The 22,496-nt window shown below is 38.4% G+C and overlaps 1 protein-coding gene across 7 annotated transcripts in view; it reads left to right on the forward strand.

The window, feature by feature from the left end:
- Positions 1-22,496, forward strand: part of ccdc88a.L (coiled-coil domain containing 88A L homeolog) — a 117,420-nt gene that overhangs the window by 74,776 nt on the left and 20,148 nt on the right. For 6 of the 7 annotated variants that reach the window (XM_018262510.2, XM_018262511.2, XM_041562433.1 and 3 more), the window contains exons 16-25: positions 181-308; positions 2,316-2,457; positions 2,786-2,962; positions 3,314-3,475; positions 4,793-5,070; positions 8,255-8,398; positions 11,402-11,588; positions 12,738-12,883; positions 14,442-14,534; positions 15,980-16,194. In XM_018262510.2, the coding sequence (XP_018117999.1) occupies positions 181-308; positions 2,316-2,457; positions 2,786-2,962; positions 3,314-3,475; positions 4,793-5,070; positions 8,255-8,398; positions 11,402-11,588; positions 12,738-12,883; positions 14,442-14,534; positions 15,980-16,194 (1,672 nt within the window). The remainder of the gene's footprint in view (positions 1-180; positions 309-2,315; positions 2,458-2,785; positions 2,963-3,313; positions 3,476-4,792; positions 5,071-8,254; positions 8,399-11,401; positions 11,589-12,737; positions 12,884-14,441; positions 14,535-15,979; positions 16,195-22,496) is intronic. The other variant, XM_018262512.2, reaches the window with a different exon arrangement.

Genomic DNA, 22,496 nt, shown 5'->3' on the forward strand with positions numbered 1-22,496 from the left:
GAATGAGAAGGTCTGAATCCTGGAACTGTGTCCTGCATATAGTTCTTTATATATATATATATATATATATATATATATATATATATATATATATATATATATATATATATATATATATATATATATAATTGTGTGGCTTTATTCAATATACAGTGAGTAAAAGCTGTTTTTAACCTCTAGGATTTGGTGAACGAAAAACTAAAAGCACAACAGAGCAATAATGAGCTGGAGAAACTAACCCACGAATTAGAGAAGATTGGGCTGAACAAAGAGCGACTGCTGCGCGATGAACAGACTACGGATGACAGGTAACCGCACTTGCCCATATATTCTATTCCCTTCTATAAACCAAGATGTTTTCTCATTATCTTTGTGTATGAAAAGGTCGGTCAGTCACAAGCCAAACTATTAAAGGGGCTAATAGCCAAATAACCGATTACTACGTGCCAGAAACATCTGGAGAAGGTCCAAGGGCCACCAACAGGGTGTTAGAACATTAAGGATATTATGTAATGTGCCCCATTTCTACCATTTGTGGTAAAATCTATCGTATTTAGATGTCATGGCGATGTCTTTATAACAAACCCATTGATAATGAAGTAATAATAATAATGAATCTGGCAGACTTCCAAGTCAGAAGTGATGGGATGTTGGTGTAACTGCAAAATCCTTTTCGTAGGGTCTGTAGTATATGATACGTTTGTGCTCCAAGGAACCTTAAGGCTTATATCGGCTACTTAAAGACTTTAAAATGATTGCTTTATTATTCAATTAATGTATTTTTGTTTTTCTCCCCGTTTCCCTTATTCATTACTTTGAGCTGTACCAATGCTGTATTGTCCTTTTACATTCATTTGTAATATGTATATCCAGAAAAGTCATTTTAATAAAGAGCCTTACCTTGCAGAGCAGGGACATTAATAGTACAGGTATGAGACCTGTTATCCAGAATGCTCTGGACCTGGGGTTTTCCGGATAATGGATCTTTCAGTTATTTACATTAAAGGGATACTGTCATGGGAAAAAATGTTTTTTTCAAAATGAATCAGTTAATAGTGCTGCTCCAGCAGAATTCTGCACTGAAATCCATTTCTCAAACGAGCAAACAGATTTTTTAATATTCAATTTTTAAATCTGACATGGGGCTAGACATATTGTCAATTTCCCAACTGCCCCTGGTCATGTGACTTGTGCCTGCACTTTAGGAGAGAAATGCTTTCTGGCAGGCTGCTGTTCTTCCTTCTCAATGTAACTGAATGTGTCTCAGTGGGACCTGGATTTTACTATTGAGTGTTGTTCTTAGATCTGCCAGGCAGCTGTTATCTTGTGTTAGGGAGCTGTTATCTGGTTACCTTCCCATTGTTCTGTTGTTTGGCTGCTGGGGGGAAAGGGAGGGGGTGATATCACTCCAACTTGCAGTACAGCAGTAAAGAGTGATTGAAGTTTATCAGAGCACAAGTCACATGACTTGGGGCAGCTGGGAAATTGACAATATGTCTAGCCCCATGTCAGAATTCAAAATTGAATATAAAAAAATCTGTTTGCTCTTTTGAGAAATGGATTTCAGTGCAGAATTCTGCTGGAGCAGCACTATTAACTGATGCGTTTTGAAAAAAATGTTTTTTCCCATGACAGTATCCCTTTAAGTCTACTAGAAAATCATATAAACATGAAATAAAGCCAATAGGCTGGTTTTGTCTCCAATAAGGATTAATTATATCTTAGTTGGGATCAAGTACAAGCGACTGTTTTATTATTACACAGAAAAAGGATATGAATTTTTAAAATTCTGATAAAATGGAGTCTATGGGAGACAGCCTATCCATAATTTGGAGCTTTCTGAATAACGGGTTTTCCGGATAACAGATCCCCTACCTGTACTTGCAACACTGTTCAGATTTTATCTTTATTAGGACTAATCAGGCAAATGGCTTTTATTAATATTAAACATAGTTTATAGTTAGTGGACCTGTACTGAATTATTTAATGAATGTGTATCTATCCCTTGTGCGTTCCTCTTATGTTTTATAATCAGTCCAAAGAAAAGTTGGAGGTTAAAGTCGTTTTCACTGTTTCTGTTTTACCCTAAAAAGCTTTCTTTGGTATATTTCCTGAATACATGTAAGATGAAGTCAGGGGAGAAGGCTGCATGAATAAAATGAATAAGCTTCTGTTAACTTGTCCCAGATGCGTCACGTATGTGTGCTCTATAAATGGCAGCTTACGCGCACATCTTGCAATTACTTGAGTTACTGTGAAGTTCCCGTCAAATGTCTGTAGAAATAGTAATTAAACACATCTGCTCCTGTGTTCAGCAGATACAAGCTCTTGGAGTCCAAGTTAGAATCAACGCTGAAGAAGTCTCTGGAAATAAAAGAAGAAAAAATTGCCTCCCTTGAAGCCCGATTAGAGGAGTCAGCCAATTTTAATCAGCAGCTTCGACAGGAGCTTAAAACTGTAGGTTCTGAGATAGCCCAAACCTTGACATAGCCCAAGCCCCTGAGATAGCCCAAGCCCCTGAGATAACCCAAGCCCCTGAGATAACCCAAACCTCAACCCATGAGATAACCCAAACCCATGAGATAAACCAAACCTCAACCCCTGAGATACCTCAACCCCTGAGATACCTCAACCCCTGAGATACCTCAACCCCTGAGATACCTCAACCCCTGAGATACCTCAACCCCTGAGATACCTCAACCCCTGAAATAACCCAAACTGTCTGCCTCCCACTTGCAGTCCTTGGCAGTGACCGTTTGAATTTGTTTTGTTTTTTTTGCTGCAGGTTAAAAAGAATTATGAAGCACTTAAACAGAGGCAAGAAGAGGAAAGATTGGTCCATACTTCTCCACCAAGATCTGGTGAGGAAAATCTACCTGTGACTAAATGGGAAAGGGAGAGCCAGGAGACCACCAGAGAGCTGCTGAAGATCAAGGATCGCTTAATAGAAGTTGAGAGAAATGTGAGCTGAATTGAGGATTTTTTCATCATTAAAATAATTTTGAGGCCTCACCATACCCGCCGTATTTTTGCCCTGTTTTTACTTATATTTGTAATATGCTGATTATTAATTGGTAAAGGATTTCTGCAGTTGGTTAGCAAAACTACTTGTCTCAAGTACATCTCCTTTTATGCGGGTTGGATAAGTACATTGGATTGGGTTTGAGATGTCCCTGGAGTTTAATAACGAGCCAAATGAAATATTTCCATATACACGGTATTCTGCCCCAGAGGAACACAACAGGAGTGTAGTCAATAGAAGAGTAAATTAAAAGAAAGCTTTAATGACCGGCCGTGATCTTTATCCCCACAGAACGCTACTCTGCAGGCAGAGAAACAGGCACTAAAAACACAACTGAAACAACTGGAAACTCAAAACGAGAATTTACAAGCACAGATTTTAGCACTTCAGAAGCAGACGATATCCGTACAAGAGCAGAACAGCACTTTGCAGACCCAGAACGCCAAGCTGCAGGTATCACTGACTCCCCATGAATAAACCTGTCTGTACATAATGGCAAACCTGTAAGGAGTCTTCATGGAATCATTGGAGATTGTGATCAAAACTATGGCTTTTGCACAATGGGCCCTTGAGTAGATACAAGTGCAATGGGTATTATATTCTGTAAAAGAATGAGATCATTTCTGTTTATAAAAACATACATATAATAAAAGTAGGCATGGCTTTCCATAGATAATGGTGCAGGACGAGGGTTTTATGGCACATGTAATAATGCTGATCACTGTAGCCTTGTGAAAGCCCAAGTGCCTGCTGAGCATGAAACGCGTAGGGACTCTGGAGAGGTCTACATTTCACTTTTTTTCCAATAAAAGTCTTTACTTTTATATCTGTATCCCTGTGGGATTCCTAGAGTGCCGGAAGGCCCACGTTTGCCTGTTCTTAAAATGAATGGTTTGCTGCTCCCTAACTTGAGGGTCTACAGCTAGAGCACTTGGACCACTGATACATTGGTTAAGGTGGCCATACACGATAAGATCTGATCGTTTGGCTCTAGGGCCGAACAAGCAGATTTTAACCCGATATGCCCACCAAAGGCAGGACGATATCGGGTTAATCTGATTGTTTGTTTGAACCTAGGGCAAAACGATTTTTGTCCTGATATCTATGGAGGAGACCCGCCAGAAGCCCCCGAAGCTGCCGAATCTAAAGGACTGATATCGGCAGTAGTGATGGTCAAATAAATTTGGCAGGCATGGATTTGCGGCAAATTTTCGTGTTTCGTTGTCAGCGAATAAATATCACGAAAATTCGCCGGCAAAAACTTTGTTGCGCACATAAAAATGGTTGTGCGTCATTATTATTCGGACGCCCGTTAACTTTAATGCATTTGGACAAAATACTCATGCATATAAAAATTGTTGCAAATTTTTTTCGCGTTTCATGAATTTTTTGGCAAGCCGGACAGATTCGCCCATCACTAATCAGCAGCTTTAATCTGCCCTTGTAAGGCCGCATTTACTTGTGGCACCTGTTTGTCGTTTTGTGTAGAAACCATTGAAATATTCTTCTTAGCTACAAGCTGGTTCTAACCCTCCTCACTATAAGGTTGGTCACACACATCTGGGTAGAGCAGTAATAATACTAATATAAAGCATATCCCATTGTGATGCCCCTCATTTAATGAAATGTAAACTTGGCATCTAAACTAACCAGCATGCAGTTGGTACACATTTTTAAAGGCAAACAATCCATCTTGAGAAGTTGTTAGTTTGATCTATGAATGGAGAGCGCCAGAGTCTAATTTTACTGTAATCTGTTTCTGATTTACAGGTTGAAAATTCTACCCTTAACTCACAAAGCACATCACTTATGAATCAGAATTCCCAGCTTCTAATGCAACAGTCTACCCTCGAAAATGAAAATGAATCCCTCAGCAAAGAGCGTGAGGAGCTGAAGTCCATGTATGAGCTTCTGGTGAAAGACCATGAGAAACTGGCGCAAGTCCATGAGCTGCAGGCGGCAGAATATGAGTCGCTTATCTCCAAGCACGGCAGCCTCAAGTCTGCACATAAACATTTAGAGGTAGAGCACAAGGACCTCGAAGACAGGTAATGACTAAGCTTATTGGGAAGCCCGGGGTACAGTTTAGGGCGGCAGGAGTTGGGATGGACACCATGGGAATATGCCATAGGAAGGAATGGGTGTAAAGCTGAAAGATGCAGGATCCATTGAATTGATTCAACTTGTATTGTAGTAAAAGAGCACAAGTCACAAAGCAGTGGATTTCCAGGTTCTACTGAAGCTCATGACTTCCCTATAGACTTGACTGTTCAGGTATATTGATTCTATATAAATAATCCTTTATAAATAATAATTAGATAAGCCACAATTTAATGGCACAGAAGACAACAGTAGCTTTGGAATTTGGTTGCCTCGTTTCTTTGGAGGGGTTGTTACAGCAGCTGTGCGCTCAGCCAGACAGTGTTTGGGGATAAGAGAGAAGTTCTTGGCAGTTCAGGCCTCTAATAAATATACCTAATGGAAACATTCCGAATCTTGGTCTGGCTATGCAGGTAATTAAGTGACGGCCAGATAAAATAAGGCTGGGGTGAGAGTGAGCTCATGAAGTCTGCAGATCCCTCTTTTTGTTCCATGAAGGCTCAATTGCTGGTTTTTATTGGAGATTATTATTCAGCCTCCGTGCTATTATAAGTCTCCTTGTACAGTCACCCATTAAGGCTTTTCAGATTATTGTATCTGAAATCTCTCAGCCTTTTCTGCTCGCCGGTATTTATATATTTGTCACTTCCATGTTCTTGTGCATAAAATTGTCAGATAAAGTTGTCATTCTAGGTAGAGACGCACTGAATTCAGGATTTGCTCAGGATTCAACTTTTTTCAGCAGGATTCGGATTTGCCCAATCTGAATCCTTAAAAATTACATGATTTTTCATAACACAAACAAGGAAAGTGCGATATTTATTCAGTATTTTTTAACCATTGCTTGCCCTAATTGCATATGCCAAATCGGGTTCACGTTTGATTCAGGATTTGGGTGAATACTTCATGAAACATTTGGAATTCGGCCAAAGCCCCAAATAAGTGGATTTGGTGCATTCCTATTTCTAGGGTTACAGTGACTTTTATGGTCATGCAAATTTTGCCTAGAAGATGTATTAGGTCACTCTATTAAACTCACCAGACATCATGTCTCTCTACATGCAGGACTTGTGCAAAAGGCAGTTATTTTGTTACATTTTGTTTGTACTGGAATCAGTTATTTGAGTGAGCTCTAATTCATCTGCTAGGAGGTTGGGTGTCAGATATTCACTGACAGTTACATCCAATATATCTTATAGGGGGCTCCTTTTGCCTAGAAGATGTATTAGAGCTCACTCTATTAAACTCACCAGACATCATGTCTCTCTACATGCAGGATTTGTGCAAAAGGCAGTTATTTTGTTACTTTTTGTTTGTACTGGAATCAGTTATTTGAGTGACCTCTAATTCATCTGCTAGGAGGTTGGGTGTTAGATATTCACTGACAGTTAGATCCAATATATCTTATAGGGGGGCTCCTTTCCTAGGAGATGTATTAGAGCTCACTCAAATAACTGATTCCAGTACAAACAAAGTGTAACAAAATAACTGCCTTTTGCACAAATTCTGCATGTAGAGAGACATGATGTCTGGTGAGTTTAATAGAGTGACCTCTAATACATCTTCTAGGCAAAAGGAGCCCCCCTATAAGATATATTGGATGTAACTGTCAGTGAATATCTGACACCCAACTGCTGCATGAAGAGAGAATGAAGAGAAACAGATGCTGAGAGAGGAATAGTGAAGATAAACTTGATTATTTCAAAAACAATACAGAATATTTAATTGTATTTAGAAAGTTTCCTTTTTCAGTATGATGAAGCTTATATTACATTTTCATTTTCGCAATAGTTCCCCTTTAACAGATTTCATTTTAGGTAAAGGATGATGTGCCTGTTTGTTTAAATGGATCGAGGCAGGTTTGAACTGCACAACTCTCTCCCTATACACCACTTTGCTGCCTTTAAAGGGGAACAAAAAACCCCTCGGCAATCTGGAACCACACTACTAAGAACCCTGTTGGCTGTACCTGGTGCTTAAAAGCAGATTAGGGTAGCAGGGTTAGTAGGCACCATCTTGTACCACTTTATAATCACTTCTTTTTAATCACTGGCACAGAGCATGTGCAATTGAAGTCAGGTCTGAATTGGCTTTAGCTGCACATAATTCTGATGACCTGAAATGGAGTAAGAAGCTCCCTGCCAATCTGGCTGTGCTCCTTTAGAAGCAGGTACAGCAAATGGAGCAGTTTAGATGTTCCCCATTGGTGCAGTTGGGAGAGGGGAGAGATGTATAGGGGACTCTATTCTCCTTTAACACAGTAGCATCTGCACTTACACAGTAGATATTCCAGTAAACACAAGAAATGACTTCATTTGTCTATAACATGTCACTTAAAGATACATTTCCTCTATTACTTGGTTCACAGTTGAAGCTAAAAATGAGACGTTTCCTCACCCTCAAGGAGGAACCAAATGAAATGTGTAATAAGCAGGGTTTGTGTTTGGGTCACTCAAAAGTTCTGAGAGTAAAGACCAGTAAAGGCATTTCCAGCATTTAAGGAACAAGCTCTTCACTGTCTGCTGCTTTTCATGACTTCAGCATTTGTTATTGCCCATAAGACTTTCACTGGGAGAGACTCCGGCGTTTACTGGAAAACTGCTGCGTTTGGCTGTTATTTCATTTCCTGCTCTAGTCGTTAATTATGGCCTAAACAACTTTTTATCTTACCCTGATATATTTGTAAATCAGATAGGGTAACATTTCTAATTCTAAGGTTCTTGTGGACTTTATCTTACTTACTGTGTCTCCCCCAAAAGCAAAAGGTGTTTCTAGCAGAAGTGTTACAGGGGTAAAATCACATTATCTCTTGGTGCAGACTATGAACAAAGATCAGGTTGTATCTGCTGCTGTAGCTTTTCCATTACCTGTAGTTTTGAACAAGACTTTTGTGCAAGGCTGAATCTAGAAGCAGAGTCCTTGGCACAAGACTATTGTGCAAGGCTGAATCTACAAGCAGAGTCCTTAGCACTTGTATGTTTTAGGAAAGGCAAAATGTGTATGGTCTTTAAATGAAAGATAAACCCAACGTCTAACCCAAAAAGGAAGGCACAGAAATGTAGCCTTTTATCTGACATATAAACTGGTTTCATCCATAGCTTTATAACACAAATGTTGTTTTATTTACCCCAGATATAACCAGTTACTGAAACAAAAAGTTCAGCTGGAAGAACTGGAGAAAGCACTTAAGGAGGAGCAAGCCAAAATGTTGCAGGAGAACAAACAGCACGAAATGTTGGCGTCGGATTACCAGAGACTGACCGAGGAGCATGGGAGGTAATTGGCTTTATTCCCCCAAGGTTATTTGTGTGCCCTTTAGGAAATATTAGCGTTCTTGCCAAAAAAAAATTATTTTCTTATAGCAACGCTGTTACCCATGTCCAATATGGCTTCCAGTGGTTTTTACACTGCAGCTCCCAGCAATGCCCAACAGCCAAATTGTAGTTCAGCAAGCACACAATCAAGCATGAATATTTTGGTGCATGCTATACATATGTGTAGGGTTACAGATCTGGGGTATATTGGGGTATATTTGTATAGTGTGTATATGCAGATAAGCTGGAAGCATTGTTAATGTTTGGCAAAGAATTGTGATATGTGATAGCAACCTCTGCTCTAGTGTTCTTAGCAACAGTGGCGTAAATATTAGTCACCGCCCCCTGCAAAAAATCTTCGGAGGGGCCTGGTGAGCACAGCAAGGATGCCCCCTTCCCTCTCGCCTTGAGTTAGGAAAGTGGGGATATCTGTGCAGCAAACCCCTCAATCCGGGCCCCCCTTGCCCCTCTGTGACCTTTGTCTATAGTTATGCCGCTGCTTAGCAGAAAATTGGCCTCTGTGTAAATGGAATATGCCCCCTTCCTTGTTACCTTTATAATAAATGAATGTAAAATTGATGAGGGGGCTATTCTAAGCACTTTTGTCATTTACATTCATTATTTATTTTTCTTTTAATTCCAAGATATTAAGGGATACGTGTACTTTTAATATAAATAAATTGTGTTATAACAGCGCCACCTGCTGGTCAGTTTGTGATCAGTCTGACCAGCAAGTAGTCAAGGAAGTTGTCAGGAGAAAGAAAGAGGCTGCTCTGATGTTTTTCTGCTTAGGAAAATAATTAGAAAAATTTCTCACATATTTCCTTGACTACTTGGTGGTCAGAATGGTCAGAAACTGACCAGCAGGTGGCGCTGGTGTAACACAATTTATTTATATTAACAGTACATGTATCCCTTAATATCTTGGAATTAAAGATAAATAAATAATGAATGTAAATGACAAAAGTGCTTAGAATAGCCCCTCATCAATTTTACATTCACTTATTATAAAGGTTTACTTCTCCTTTAAGCACCCCTGCCTCAAATCACTCATCACTTTTTAATTTAATCTTCTTATTCTGCATACTATTTGTTATCATATTGGTTTTTATGGTTTATTGTGAAAACCAAATAAAATATTTCAAACCATAATCGCAAACATTTCCCTGTCCATTTACCTCCTGCTTGGTGGATTATTGCACACTGAAGCCCACTTTTTTTGTGGGCAAAGATCTAAATCCCTGGGAACCCCATTAGAACCTACTTGCACCCAGGACCCCTGAACTCCTATAATTACACCCCTGTTGGGACAGAACTTGAAGGTGTTAAAGGGATCCTGTCATCAGAAAACATGTTTTTTTTCAAAACACATCAGTTAATAGTGCTACTCCAGCAGAATTCTGCACTGAAATCCATTTCTCAAAAGAGCAAACAGATTTTTTTATATTCAGTTTAGAAATCTGACATGGGGCTAGACATATTGTCAATTTCCCAGCTGCCCCTGGTCATGTGACTTGTGCCTGCACTTTAGGAGAAAAAATGCTTTCTGGCAGGCTGCTGTTTTTCCTTCTCAATATAATTAAATGTGTCTCAGTGGGACCTGGATTTTACTATTGAGTGTTGTTCTTCGATCTACCAGGCAGCTGTTATCTTGTGTTAGGGAGCTGCTATCTGGTTACCTTCCCATTGTTCTTTTGTTTGGCTGCTGGGGGGAAAAGGGAGGGGGTAATATCACTCCAACTTGCAGTACAGCAGTAAAGAGTGATTGAAGTTTATCAGAGCACAAGTCACATGACTTGGGGCAGCTGGAAACTGACAATATGTCTAGCCCCATGTCAGATTTCAAAATTGAATATACAAAAATCAGTTTGCTCTTTTGAGAAATGGATTTCAGGGCAGAATTCTGCTGGAGCAGCACTATTAACTGATTCATTTTGAAAAAAAAAATTTCCCCATGACAGTATCCCTTTAATGTTGCAGCCTTGTGATTGGGGATATGGCAGATCCCCAGTGGTTTCTCAGCTCTGCATTTTCAATATTTGTCTACAAATCCCAGTGACTACACTTACAGTTCTACAGTCACAGGCAGCAGAGAAGAACAACACAATAAATGCTGCCTGAGAGCAGTGGCAAAATAGTTTTTTATGAGCCTTTGAAGCCCAGTGACAATTTAATTGTCTATTTGGCATGTGCCCTGCAGTATATGTGAGTGCTACGAGCCCTCATTGAATTTACATTTTCCAAGGCCTGATGCTGTAATCCTGTATTTTGTGGGCTGGTGGGTTTCGTGCTGATTAAAGGGAATGGAGAGAATGAGCTGAGCCGTGACCAGACTGAGCTGTTCATTATTTAGAACAGAATTCTGCTTTGGCTGCTGCTGCTGTTTTTGTGGGCTGCTCTCAGCATCAGGGGCTTCTACATGATTCCTAATCTGAGGCTACAGGGTTAAGGTGATAAATGACATTGTCAGTGCATGGAAATGAAGTTTTACCTTTGCTGCTCTAGATTCTTGCCTTGCTAAAAGCAAACTAATTATATAGGGGAAAAACAAGATAGATACTAAAACCTATTTTATATATTATTAATACTGCAGCCCTAAATATTCAATGAATCCCCATTTGTATACTGGCCTTGTATTCTTTTACTTCCCCTTGAACTTGAGACCTTCCTATAAGTGATAGGAGCAAGTCTGTATCATTAATAAAGGAGCATCTTGCAACTCATTTGGGCCACTAAACAAATGGCATTAATTTTATTACACTATTAGTGGTCTGTGTCTTGCCAGCTTATGCCAAATCAGAGCTGTAACCAACGGCACCTCATATTAGGGCCCAACTGAGTTGTAGATTGGACTGGGCAGACCTGATTGTTAGTCCAAGGGATGGATATTTGGAACCTGTTTGGTTCACAAATTGAGTATTTTCTCAGCTTTGGTACAAATGCATCTTTTTATGTTTTCCCACAGGCTCAATCACACATACAGACAGCTGTTACGGGAAAATGAGAGCCTGCAGAGCGATCATAAAAACGTGAAAACCCTCCTTAATAGCGGTAAACTGGAGCAAACCAGGTTGGAAGCCGAATTCTCCAAATTAAAGGAGCAGTACCAACAGCTGGATATCACATCAACCAAGCTGAATAATCAGTGCGAGGTGAGATTCTATTCATACGCCGGAGAGTTTAAGCCTAAGAATATGTAGGTGTGTGTGGCTAGTTGGTAGACTAGATTGGCAATTATTTCTACTATGATTATTATATACTACATTTTAGAATGTAGGGAGATAGGATAAGCCATTGCATTAGGCTCCCAAGAGATGGGGATGGGGTCAGTTTTAATCTTGACCTTTGAAAAAAATTGGTGTGAAATAGTAAAAGAGTGCAATGATTTAGGGCTTCATTCTCAGGGTCATCGAGAATCAGTGGGGTGACTGAAGTAGGCCCAGAAGAGGATTAGTTACATGAAAATGGGGTTCAGACATTACAGGTGATTATAGTCACTTTAGAAAATTAATTGCCTATGTTTTGTCGTAGAAAATGAATGAAATAGTTTTCTTAGAACCTAATGCAGATTGAAGTGATAGCCTGGCCCTTAAAGAGGAAAGTGAAGCAGTTATCTGGTTGAAGTATACACGTTCATAAAAATACAAAAATATCTCAATATTTCAATGAATTGTTCATTATAAAAATAAAAACTGGGTAAATAGATAGGCTGTGCTAAATAAACAATGTATCTAATATAGTTAGTTAGACAAAAATGTAATGTATAAAGGCTGGAGTGAGTGGATGTGTAACATAATAGCCAGAACACTACTTCCTGCTTTTCAGCTCTCTTGGTTTCCACTGATTGGTTACCTGGCAGTAACCAATCAGTGACTTGAGGGGGGGCACATAACTGTTACTTTTGAATCTGAGCTGAATGCTGAGGATCAATTACAAACTCACTGAACAGTTATGTCCCACGTGGCCCCCCTTATAGTCACTGACTAACTCAGAGTTAGAGAGCTGAAAAGCAGGAAGTAGTGTTCTGGCTATTATGTTACACATCCACTCACTCCAGCCTTTATACATTACATTTTTGCCTAACTAACTATATTAGATACATTTTGTATTTTGCACAGCCTGTCTATTTACCCAGTTTTTATTTTTACACTGAACTGTTCCTTTAAGACTCAAAGAACACTGAAGTCATCTGATATTCTGTATCTTTTATAAACAATGTTATGTTGGCCGGAGTTCTTGCCAATGTTTTTCCTTGTTATCATTTTGTGTCTTTGGTCTGATCGCTGGTTTCTATACGCCAGCTATTAAGCCAACTGAAAGGCAACTTAGAAGAAGAAAACCGCCACTTATTGGATCAGATTCAGACGCTGATGCTGCAGAACAGAACCCTCCTGGAACAGAATATGGAAAGCAAAGACCTTTTCCAAGTCGAGCAAAGACAATACATGTAAGTGTCTGATACACAAGACTTATGAAAGGCCGGATGTGTCCCAGGTATTCTCTGTAAATACAATTTTATGTGCAAGAAGAGTGGAGACCATGCGTCATATTCCTGCAAGGGAAAGTAGGGGGAAAGTATCAGTTACGCCCCTATGAGCCTGCACTTTGTATGAAGAAGATTTCAAAAATGGAGATTAGCTGGGTCAAAATCTTTAATTTGTGTAACGATTTTGTTTTCTCAAAGCTTTATATATCAGAGTTATTACTGTAGCTTATATTGCTAAAGAAAACGAATACAGTAACATACTGACCCTGCGTGAAACAATACACCATTATAATGAATAGCAGTTACATGTGGTGTTTATATGAGTATGTGCCTTTAAATGTTCATCCAGTTGTGTCGCACACATACTTTTCATCAGCCAAAAGCACTGGCTAAAGGGACAGGGGTCATGTTTTTTATCAGTGTGTCTAGGGGTGAAGCAAACACACATTACCCTCCTTAAAAATAGTTACGTTTAGTTGAAAAAGACCAAACTCCATCCAGTTCAACCCCTCCAAATGAAACCCAGCGTCCATACATACATACACACACTCACACCGACCCCTCCATGCACTCACCTAAACTATATATACCCCTCCGACCCCTCCATGCACTCACCTAAACTATATATACCCCTTTCTATATTAATTGTAGATTTTAGTATCACAATAGCCTATGAAGTTCTGCTTGTCCAAAAAATCATCTAAGTACTTGAATAGCTGCCCCCATGGCAACTTGTTTGTATAAACTATAGTAGTGTTTCCAGTAAAGTAAACCCATAGTTGTACCAGCATAGAGCAACAGTACATTATATTGTCATTCATTTAAAACACTTTGAATTTTTGGTGTTACTGTTTCTTTAAGGATCTGAGCCCAAAACTGCCCCCCATACTCATGGTGAGGCCTTAACAGGGACCGTTAAAGAGGCAAAAAAACATTTTCATTCCTTGAGTTAATGCCTTTTTTTTTATACACAACTGAACTTTATTTGCTTTAGTAGCCACAGAATGACACTGCCTAGAGTTGCACAGTTTCTTATACACAAAAATGATCAAATCCTTCTCGATTAAGGAAACCCACTGCCATTTAGTGTATAACTCACATATATATTATTTCTACCCAAGTGCAGAACCTTACATTTATCAACATTGAACCCCATTTTCCAGTTTGCTGCCCAGTTTTCCAATTTAGTCACATCTCTCTGCAATTTAGTACTTTTAATGGCCACCTCTAGGTCATTAATAAACAAGTTAAAAAGCAACGGAACAAGGACAGATCCCTGCGGTTCTCCACTAAACATGAACTTCTCTGATTACTCTTTGTAAGTGATAATTGCCCACAAACAATGATTTTTTCCCCATGGGCCATTTCAGGTATTAAATGTGTTCTTACATCTAGAGACAATTTTTTAATTCTTTTTCTATTGCCTGGAAACCACAAATGGACACATTTTACAGTTGTACTTTCTCAGACACATAAAGTGATGTTATTATTTTTTCATTCCTTTGTATTTTTTTTTTAGTGATAAATTAAATGAACTCAGGCGACAAAAAGAAAAACTGGAAGAGAAGATAATGGATCAGTACAAATCCCATGAGTTGTCTCCCCCAAGAAGGTATCCACAGTCTGTGACTATAAAGCTTAAAAATCAGAGTCTAAACAGAGTTTTCATTATTCCATTTACAATATTAGCAATGTAGGAATTAAAGTTTAATTGAAGAAATTTTTGAATCCAATCCAATGATAGGAATACGGGTCATTGCTGAGTGGATTACTAACTAGTATTACAGGTCTCAGGGTAAGGGCACACATAGATCTACCCGTGTATTTAGTAATTGAAAAACAGAAGCCAAACCCAACATTAACTTGCCCATTTCCAGGCTTCACCCTAGTTAACTTGTTTTGGGCAGCCATTTTTCCAACCCAAAGCCACCATTGATATTATAGAAGAGCCCATGTGGAAGAAGCAAAAGTTTAAAGCCCAAGCATGAAGGGTAAGTTTCTGCTTGTCCCCGGGTGCAACTTTGTACAGTCTTTCCCCTCCACCCAACCAAATTCCTATAGACGAGAGTCACTTTTTTTTTTTAATTGAGTGTTTTATAGATATAACTGACTTTGTGATAACATTGCTGAGATATTGTTGGGAAAACAGAAAATGTATAAAAAAGCTACAGATCAAAGGCTGATGTGTCAAATAATATGTAACATTAGCTGAACTGAAAGAAATAAAAGTAGAGATTTTATTAGTGTGAGAAATAGTTTATTAAAGCCATGCGTAAAAAACCCCCAACATAGCAGAGACCAACTGAAACCAGCAAAGTCTCATTGATCTTCGTTGGTTGGTTTGTTTATTCTCTGGGATTTTGTGGCTGGAATGTTTTGATTTGCTGCACATTTTGCAGTACCAGGACGCCCTTAATTCGGAAAATGTGTATAAAAGCAAAACATTGTGTATCTCCTTATCTGTGTTTCTGATATTTGGAACGACTGTCTGGCTCCTAGCCCTGACTGGTAACCAATAAACATTCAGCTAAAGTTCAATTTTATTTTGATCATATTTATAGAACTGCAAACGTGTCCTTTGGCCTCACCAATAGGGCATGTATTTTAGAACCCCTATAAGGTCACTAACAGGAGCACTTCTTTAGCCATTTTGTTTTTGTTTTGACCCAGTAGCATTGGGCTGTAGCTTTGACCAGAATGACTCAATAGTTTGGAATCTGGATTGCATTATTTAGAATTTTGACATGTTGTTAAAGCCATTGTAAAGCTAACCTAGAGTCCAGTGGTGTAACTAGATGTTACTGGCATCCACAGGAAATTCATTTTAGGGCCCCCAATTTATCCAGAGGTTGACCTGTTATATGTTTTAATTGCTCATCAGTTAGGACCTCATGGGGCCTCTGTATCTCCTGCAGCTGAACAGTCTGCCATAGCATAGATGATTGAGCCATTTACTAAAATACCAAAGCGGACAATTAAAAGGTCATTTTAGCCCTCAAAGTGTGTGGCCAGATGTGCTCGTAATGATAGCATAGCTCTGTATTCTGTATCTCTAAGGAGAGGAAACTGGATTACATTAAAAATGAGGAAGCTGATCAAATCTAAGAAGGATAATAACCGGGAACGCCTGAGATCCCTCACGATGGTCCCATCCCGCTCCGAGTCCAGTGAAGGTTTCTTGCAGTTACCGCTCGGCGACAGTCAGGACAGTTCTTCTGTTGGTTCCAATTCTCTTGAAGATGGACATCCACTTGGAGCAAAAAAGAGCAGCAGTGAGTACTAGGTTACAAACCCATATCTACATCTTATTCCCCTACCAGAATAAACAGTAACCACTTATACAAGATACAGAAGGTGAGAAGTGCCTTCAATTAAATATTACTTTGCTTATGAAAATCATCTGTAGATCTAATCTAAGACAATTATTGGTTAGTTTGTCAACATGCCGGGCATATAAAAGGGACTGTAAAACCTTTTTTTAACATGGGAAATATTTTTTCTATTTTAATAAAAAAAAAAAAGTATGGTTTATGTTTAAAATTGAAGTAACTCCATGTTTGGATCTTCAAAATACATAAATTACCAGTGTTATTTCTGGCCCCGTTTAGCTCAATAAACAACAAAAACCATCGATTTTTTGTGGATAAAATAGGCAAAACGTATATTCAACACAAATCCCCTTTCATTGCACTCAAGTTTAACAAAAGCTGTGAACTGCCCCTTTAAGCTGCGATCATCCGGGAAGTATTGGAATAACAGACAAAACTGAAACAAAATTAGTAAAATGATTAAAACAGATAAATAATGCCAAAATTCCAAGTCCATTTGAAAATGATCTTAGATTACCAGTGTCTATAACATGTCTCCCTATAATATATATATATATAATACACAAAAGCCATGAATATCTTGTAAATTATATCCTTATAAACGGTGAGTAGTGATGTCATCAGTTATAAACGGTGAGTAGTGATGTCATTTCTGTCACATGACTCACTAAAATTTGTGTATTATAATAAAGTACCCCCTGTTGTAAAATATGAGGATATTAGAGGTTACCTCGAAGTTTCATGACCTGTATAACTCGGCCTTCGGCCTCGTACTTTTATATGGTCATGAAACTCCTCGGTAACTTATAATATCCTTATATTTTACAAGAGGGGCTACTTTATTCACTATATAATGGTAGGTGCCACTTTCTGCAGAAGCAAATCATTTTCTTCATTTTACTTCAATGTATAAACTATTTAATGAGAGCAAGCATTATTAAATATTTCCACGTTATTGACGTCTGGAGACGTATCACACTTGCAAACAGTTTTCTTTATCTTGTATGTTCATTGTTGGTTTATATTGCCATTCTCTGCAGGTTTTGTGTTTTCATATTTATTAAATGTGTCCCGTGTTCCCGCGCCTTGATCTCAGTCCTTCTGCATTTCTGATTTTTCCTGTAATCCATCCCACTCCCCATATATACAGTCCAGCAGGCAGACATATACAGTAGCGCAGCATCGTTTTCATTACTTTCATATCTCTGCATTAGCTTTCATGGGGCAGATTTAGTGAAATTCAAACAGTCCCAGTTTTTCTCACCAGTGAGAAATCCATTGATGCTAGAGCATCAGTTTCTCACATCTATATCTGGTATTTATTAACGTCAAGTTTTCTTGAGAATGAAGATGTTTGTGATAATCTCAAGGGTTGTGCCCATGGATCTCAAGAAATATTATGGTGAATGAAAATTTGATCAACATCCAATGATCTTAAATTGCAGTAGAGAAATGTTTTTTTTTAGTTTCCTAAAGAAGAATTTCTCAGCCTTTTAGAGTAATATTGTCTTCTTCCATAGTCAGTGATTTTGTAACTCAATGAGATGAGGAGAGCAGACGAAATTGGGTTTTGTAGAATTGTTCCAAATAGTTTTGTTTTTTTGTCTACAATCCATTGAACTGCTAAGATATCCCATTTTCATATAGTAAAACTATCCAATTAGGACAAAGGAAAACCTCACTTTGGAATAAGATTTTCAAACACTGAAGGCAATTCTTCAGCCATTGTTAACATACGTCACTTTAGCAGTTTTCATTGGCTTATGGCACTGAATGATTAGTAAGTACAGGTATGGGACCTGTTATCGAGTTTTCTGGATATTAAAATCTCCATACATTAAGGGGGTTATTTATTATGCTCCGAATAGCCGAAATTCAAAATAATTCGTAGTTTTCAGACTAAAAAAAAAAAACCTAAAATTTTTTTGGAATTTATTAAAGCCTGATGGTCTTAAAAGTCAGACTCCGAAAATCCGGCATCTCAAAGCTCTCGAGGTCCTGTATAAATCAATGGAGAAGGTCCCAGTGTTTGCGCTGCTGTCCGTACTGATATACAATAATTTTGTGCACTTTGGACTAAAAAACGCCAAAAATTTCGTAGTATTTGCAGAAAAAAGTCAGAAAAATTCGTACTTCTCAGGCAAAGTGCCCGAAGTGATTGGATTTTTGTCCGACAGATTTTTTCTGAATTTTTTAATGATAAATAAGGTCAATTCGGGCAGTTGGGAGTTGATCAGATTTTTATGTTAGAAATACTTAGAAAAATTCGGACCTTAATAAATAACCCCCTTAGTCTACTAAAAAATCATGTAAACATTAAATAAAGCCAATAGGCTGGTTTTGCCTATGATTACATCTTAGTTGGGATCAAGTACAAGCTACTGTTTGGATAAAATTAGGTCTATGGGAGGCGGCCTTCCTGTAATTCGGAGCTTTCTGGATAATGGATCCCATACCTGTATATGGATAGAAACAGGATTGTATAAAGCAAGTCATGTATTTTACTCCTATAGGGAACAATAAAACCTATTTCTATCCAGCACTAAGTAGCAGCTACTAATCTCCCTGTGGGCCATTCACTATGAAAAATATAAATACTATACAAGATGTACAAAGTGTCAATTTTATTTCGGAGAAAATAAGTAGGACTGACATTTAGAAAGTATCACAGTATAATAACTGGATTCTAAAGTAATTTATGGCCTAGCTTAGAAACGCTTTGTAGGCTGCCATTGACTTATTTCACAAAGAATCATAACAGCAACATTTCTAATTACAGCCTAATATCCCTCTACTCTTGACTCACGTGGGATCCACCCACAAGAGACCCAAATCTCCAAACTCAGATAAGCTTTGGGTCTGACATATATTTTTATTCATCCGGTAGTTACTTTGGCTTTATATGGAAATTTCAGTAGAAGGACTTTGTGATCAAGCACGTGGGAGAGGTTGGAATTATATATCTGCCTTCAAAGGGGACATCTACTCAAAAGTCTTTTTGGCATATGAAACAGAATGGAATGCTAAGAAACATTTTAATATACATTAATTCAAATTTTTCAATGATTTTGGAGTAAAGATCCCCTTCAAAATGTTTTTTTATGTCAAACCGAATGCAGATTCTAACTAGGAATTAGGCTTTGTTCTTGATATATCCAAAGCAGGAAAGGGAAAGGGAGGGGATGTTAAACTTTGTGCACATGCCGGCTGGCAAATTGGCTCGTTAAGATAGTTACATAGTTACATAGTTAAATTGGGTTGAAAAAAGACAAAGTCCATCAAGTCCAACCCCTCCAAAGTAAAACCCAGCCCCATACACCCCCCCCTACTGTCACATAAATGATATATCCCCATATCTATACTAACTATAGAGTTTAGTATCACAATAGCCTTTGTATTATGTCTGTCCAAGAAATCATCCAAGTCCCTCTTATAGTCATTAACTGAATCATCACCCGGCAGTGCATTCCCCAACCTCACTGTCCTCACTGTGATGAACCCCCTACTCTGTTCCTTTAAATGAAACTTCTTTTCTTCTAGTCTGAAGGGGAGGCCTCTGGTACGTGATTCTCTTTATGGGTAAAAAGGTCCCCTGCTATTTGTCTATAATGTCCTCTAATGTACTTGTAAAGTCTAATCATGTCCCCTCACAAGCGCCTTTTTTCCCCCCAGAGAAAACAACCCCAACCTTGTCAGTCTCCCCTCATAATTTAACTCTTCCGTCCCTCTAACCAAGATGGCTAGTTTTTTTTTTTTTTTCTTTATTGCATGCAAATGTGGACTTTTACTTTCTATGTCTATTCCATCTACTGTTAAACATCTGAACAAACTCACAGTGTAACACTTCAGAAGTTATCGACTATCAATTGCATTATTTCCATAAAAGACATTTTCTTTTTTCAAAATTTGTGTATAAAATCTCAAGTGATCAAAGTGACTTGCGCCATTTATATACAGACGGCCTAATTGTTAGCTTGGGATATGGCTTGAAATAGTTTTTGTTCATCATGGAAGCCGCTATAGTTCTTACTTTTTTAAATAACCCTTCCAGAATTCTTTGCCTTCGTATCTGTGTTGGTGATTTAGGCGTCATTGTTTCCAGTGTCCCCCTGTGTAGTCCAGACGTGCTCCATCGCTATCCGTATTTTAACATTGTGCCATTTCTGTCTATATGTTCCCCAAATAATCCACTCCTCTGATCTTCAGTATCAGACGACTCTACTTAACGAAGCATTTCCATTAATACTTCCATTAATGTTAATAAATGATGGCGCAAGCTTTATATATTTGTTCAATGCTTGAGTTTCCAAGTACTTAATAATGACTGTTGTTGTCAGTGCCATTTGGATTTGCAAACTAATGTGCTTTTATAATTGCTTATTGGAAAATACCTCAAATAAACCACCTTGCTATATAAATAAAGACATATATTTCCCAATAAAATGTTCTTTTTGCTAAAAACACAAGCCGTTAGCTAAATACAATTACTGTTATTATTTATAATTACTAAAGTACTATGATAAAAAATGATTCTTCAACTGTTTCACTACTTTATCCAACTATAGGTCACAACAGGGCAGTCCATCTGTTTTACCCAAGATTACATTCATATATTAGATTATAGTCTATATATAGATATCTGTTGTATCTTCTATTACTTCTGGCAAGAAAGATAACTATGCACGGGTTCTTTCCTAGAATTATTTGTTTACAATTTAATGTCCATTTCCATTAATGGCCTAGTACACCAAGGAGGCAATTCAAGAGGGTTTTTGTTTGGAAATGAGAAATATAATTGCTATTTTAAGACCAGTCCTCATTTTAAAGCCACTGACAAGCAAAATAATACATTGAAATTAACATTATTATTTCCAATCAGAAGCACTCTTGAAGTTTCCAGCTAACAGAGAGCTTTATGGATCAGGCATGTACATGTCTGTGCTTAGAAACATAATAATAGTCCAAGTGAGAAAGGAAGGCTGTGGTTTTGCAGGAGGTACAAACAATGAGCTATTACTTTAAGTGGTTGCAGCAGTTCCCACAGTCACAAATGTTTTGTCAAACAGTCGCCCCAGTTGGTGCATTTGGAGACCTCCCCATAGCAGTTCAACTGCTTCTCTCATTAAAGGGATACTGTCATGGGAAAAAACATTTTTTTCAAAATGAATCAGTTAATAGTGCTGCTCCAGCAGAATTCTGCACTGAAATCCATTTCTCTAAAGAATAAACTGATTTTTTTATATTCGATTTTGAAATCTGACATAGGGCTAGACATATTGTCAATTTGCCAGCTGCCCCTGGTCATGTGACTTGTGCCTGCACTTTAGGAGAGAAATGCTTTCTGGCAGGCTGCTGTTTTTCCTTCTCAATGTAACTGAATGTGTCTCAGTGGGACATGGGATTTTACTATTGAGTGTTGTTCTTAGATCTACCAGGCAGCTGTTATCTTGTGTTAGGGAGCTGCTATCTGGTTACCTTCCCATTGTTCTGTTGTTTGGCTGCTGGGGGGAAAAGGGAGGGGGGTGATATCAGTCCAACTTGCAGTACAGCAGTAAAGAGTGATTGAAGTTTATCAGAGCACAAGTCACATGACTTGGGGCAGCTGGGAAATTGACAATATGTCTAGCCCCATGTCAAATTTCAAAAGTGAATATAAAAAAATCTGTTTGCTCTTTTGAGAAATGGATTTCAGTGCAGAATTCTGCTGGAGCAGCACTATTAACTGGTGTGTTTTGAAAAAAAATTTTTTTCCCATGACAGTATCCCTTTAACCTTAGTGCATCTGGCTAAATGACCCACTGGGGAGAAGTCAGGGAGAGACAGACATAGTGGAGCCCCCCGGAGACCTATTTTATACTAATTGGCGCAAATGTGTTTTTGAGTGGCCTTAGCGTGTAGACAAGAGCTTCAATGGCAAACAGGAGAAAGATATTAAATTATTTCGAAAGCATAAAAAAATTAAGACCAGTTGACAAGACGTTGATTGGAAGCTTATTTTTTTAAATGAAGTGTTTTTTGGGGACCCAGTTATTTCAATTCCAGGTCCTAGTGGGTCCTGAAAAGCCATAAATGTTGCCAAATATTAGGTCAACAGGCTGGAATTAAATGATTGAGATCCACGGAACAGTTCAATCAGCGCCTCTCTCTCTATTTGTGTTGGACAAAGCAGCAGATTGAAGAACAAAGAGAATTGTGTAACTGACCCAGTAGACGTAGGGCATGATCCCCCCCATAATACCCCCCAT

The sequence above is a fragment of the Xenopus laevis genome, chromosome 5L (assembly GCF_017654675.1).
Source record: "Xenopus laevis strain J_2021 chromosome 5L, Xenopus_laevis_v10.1, whole genome shotgun sequence".
NCBI lineage: Eukaryota > Metazoa > Chordata > Amphibia > Anura > Pipidae > Xenopus > Xenopus laevis.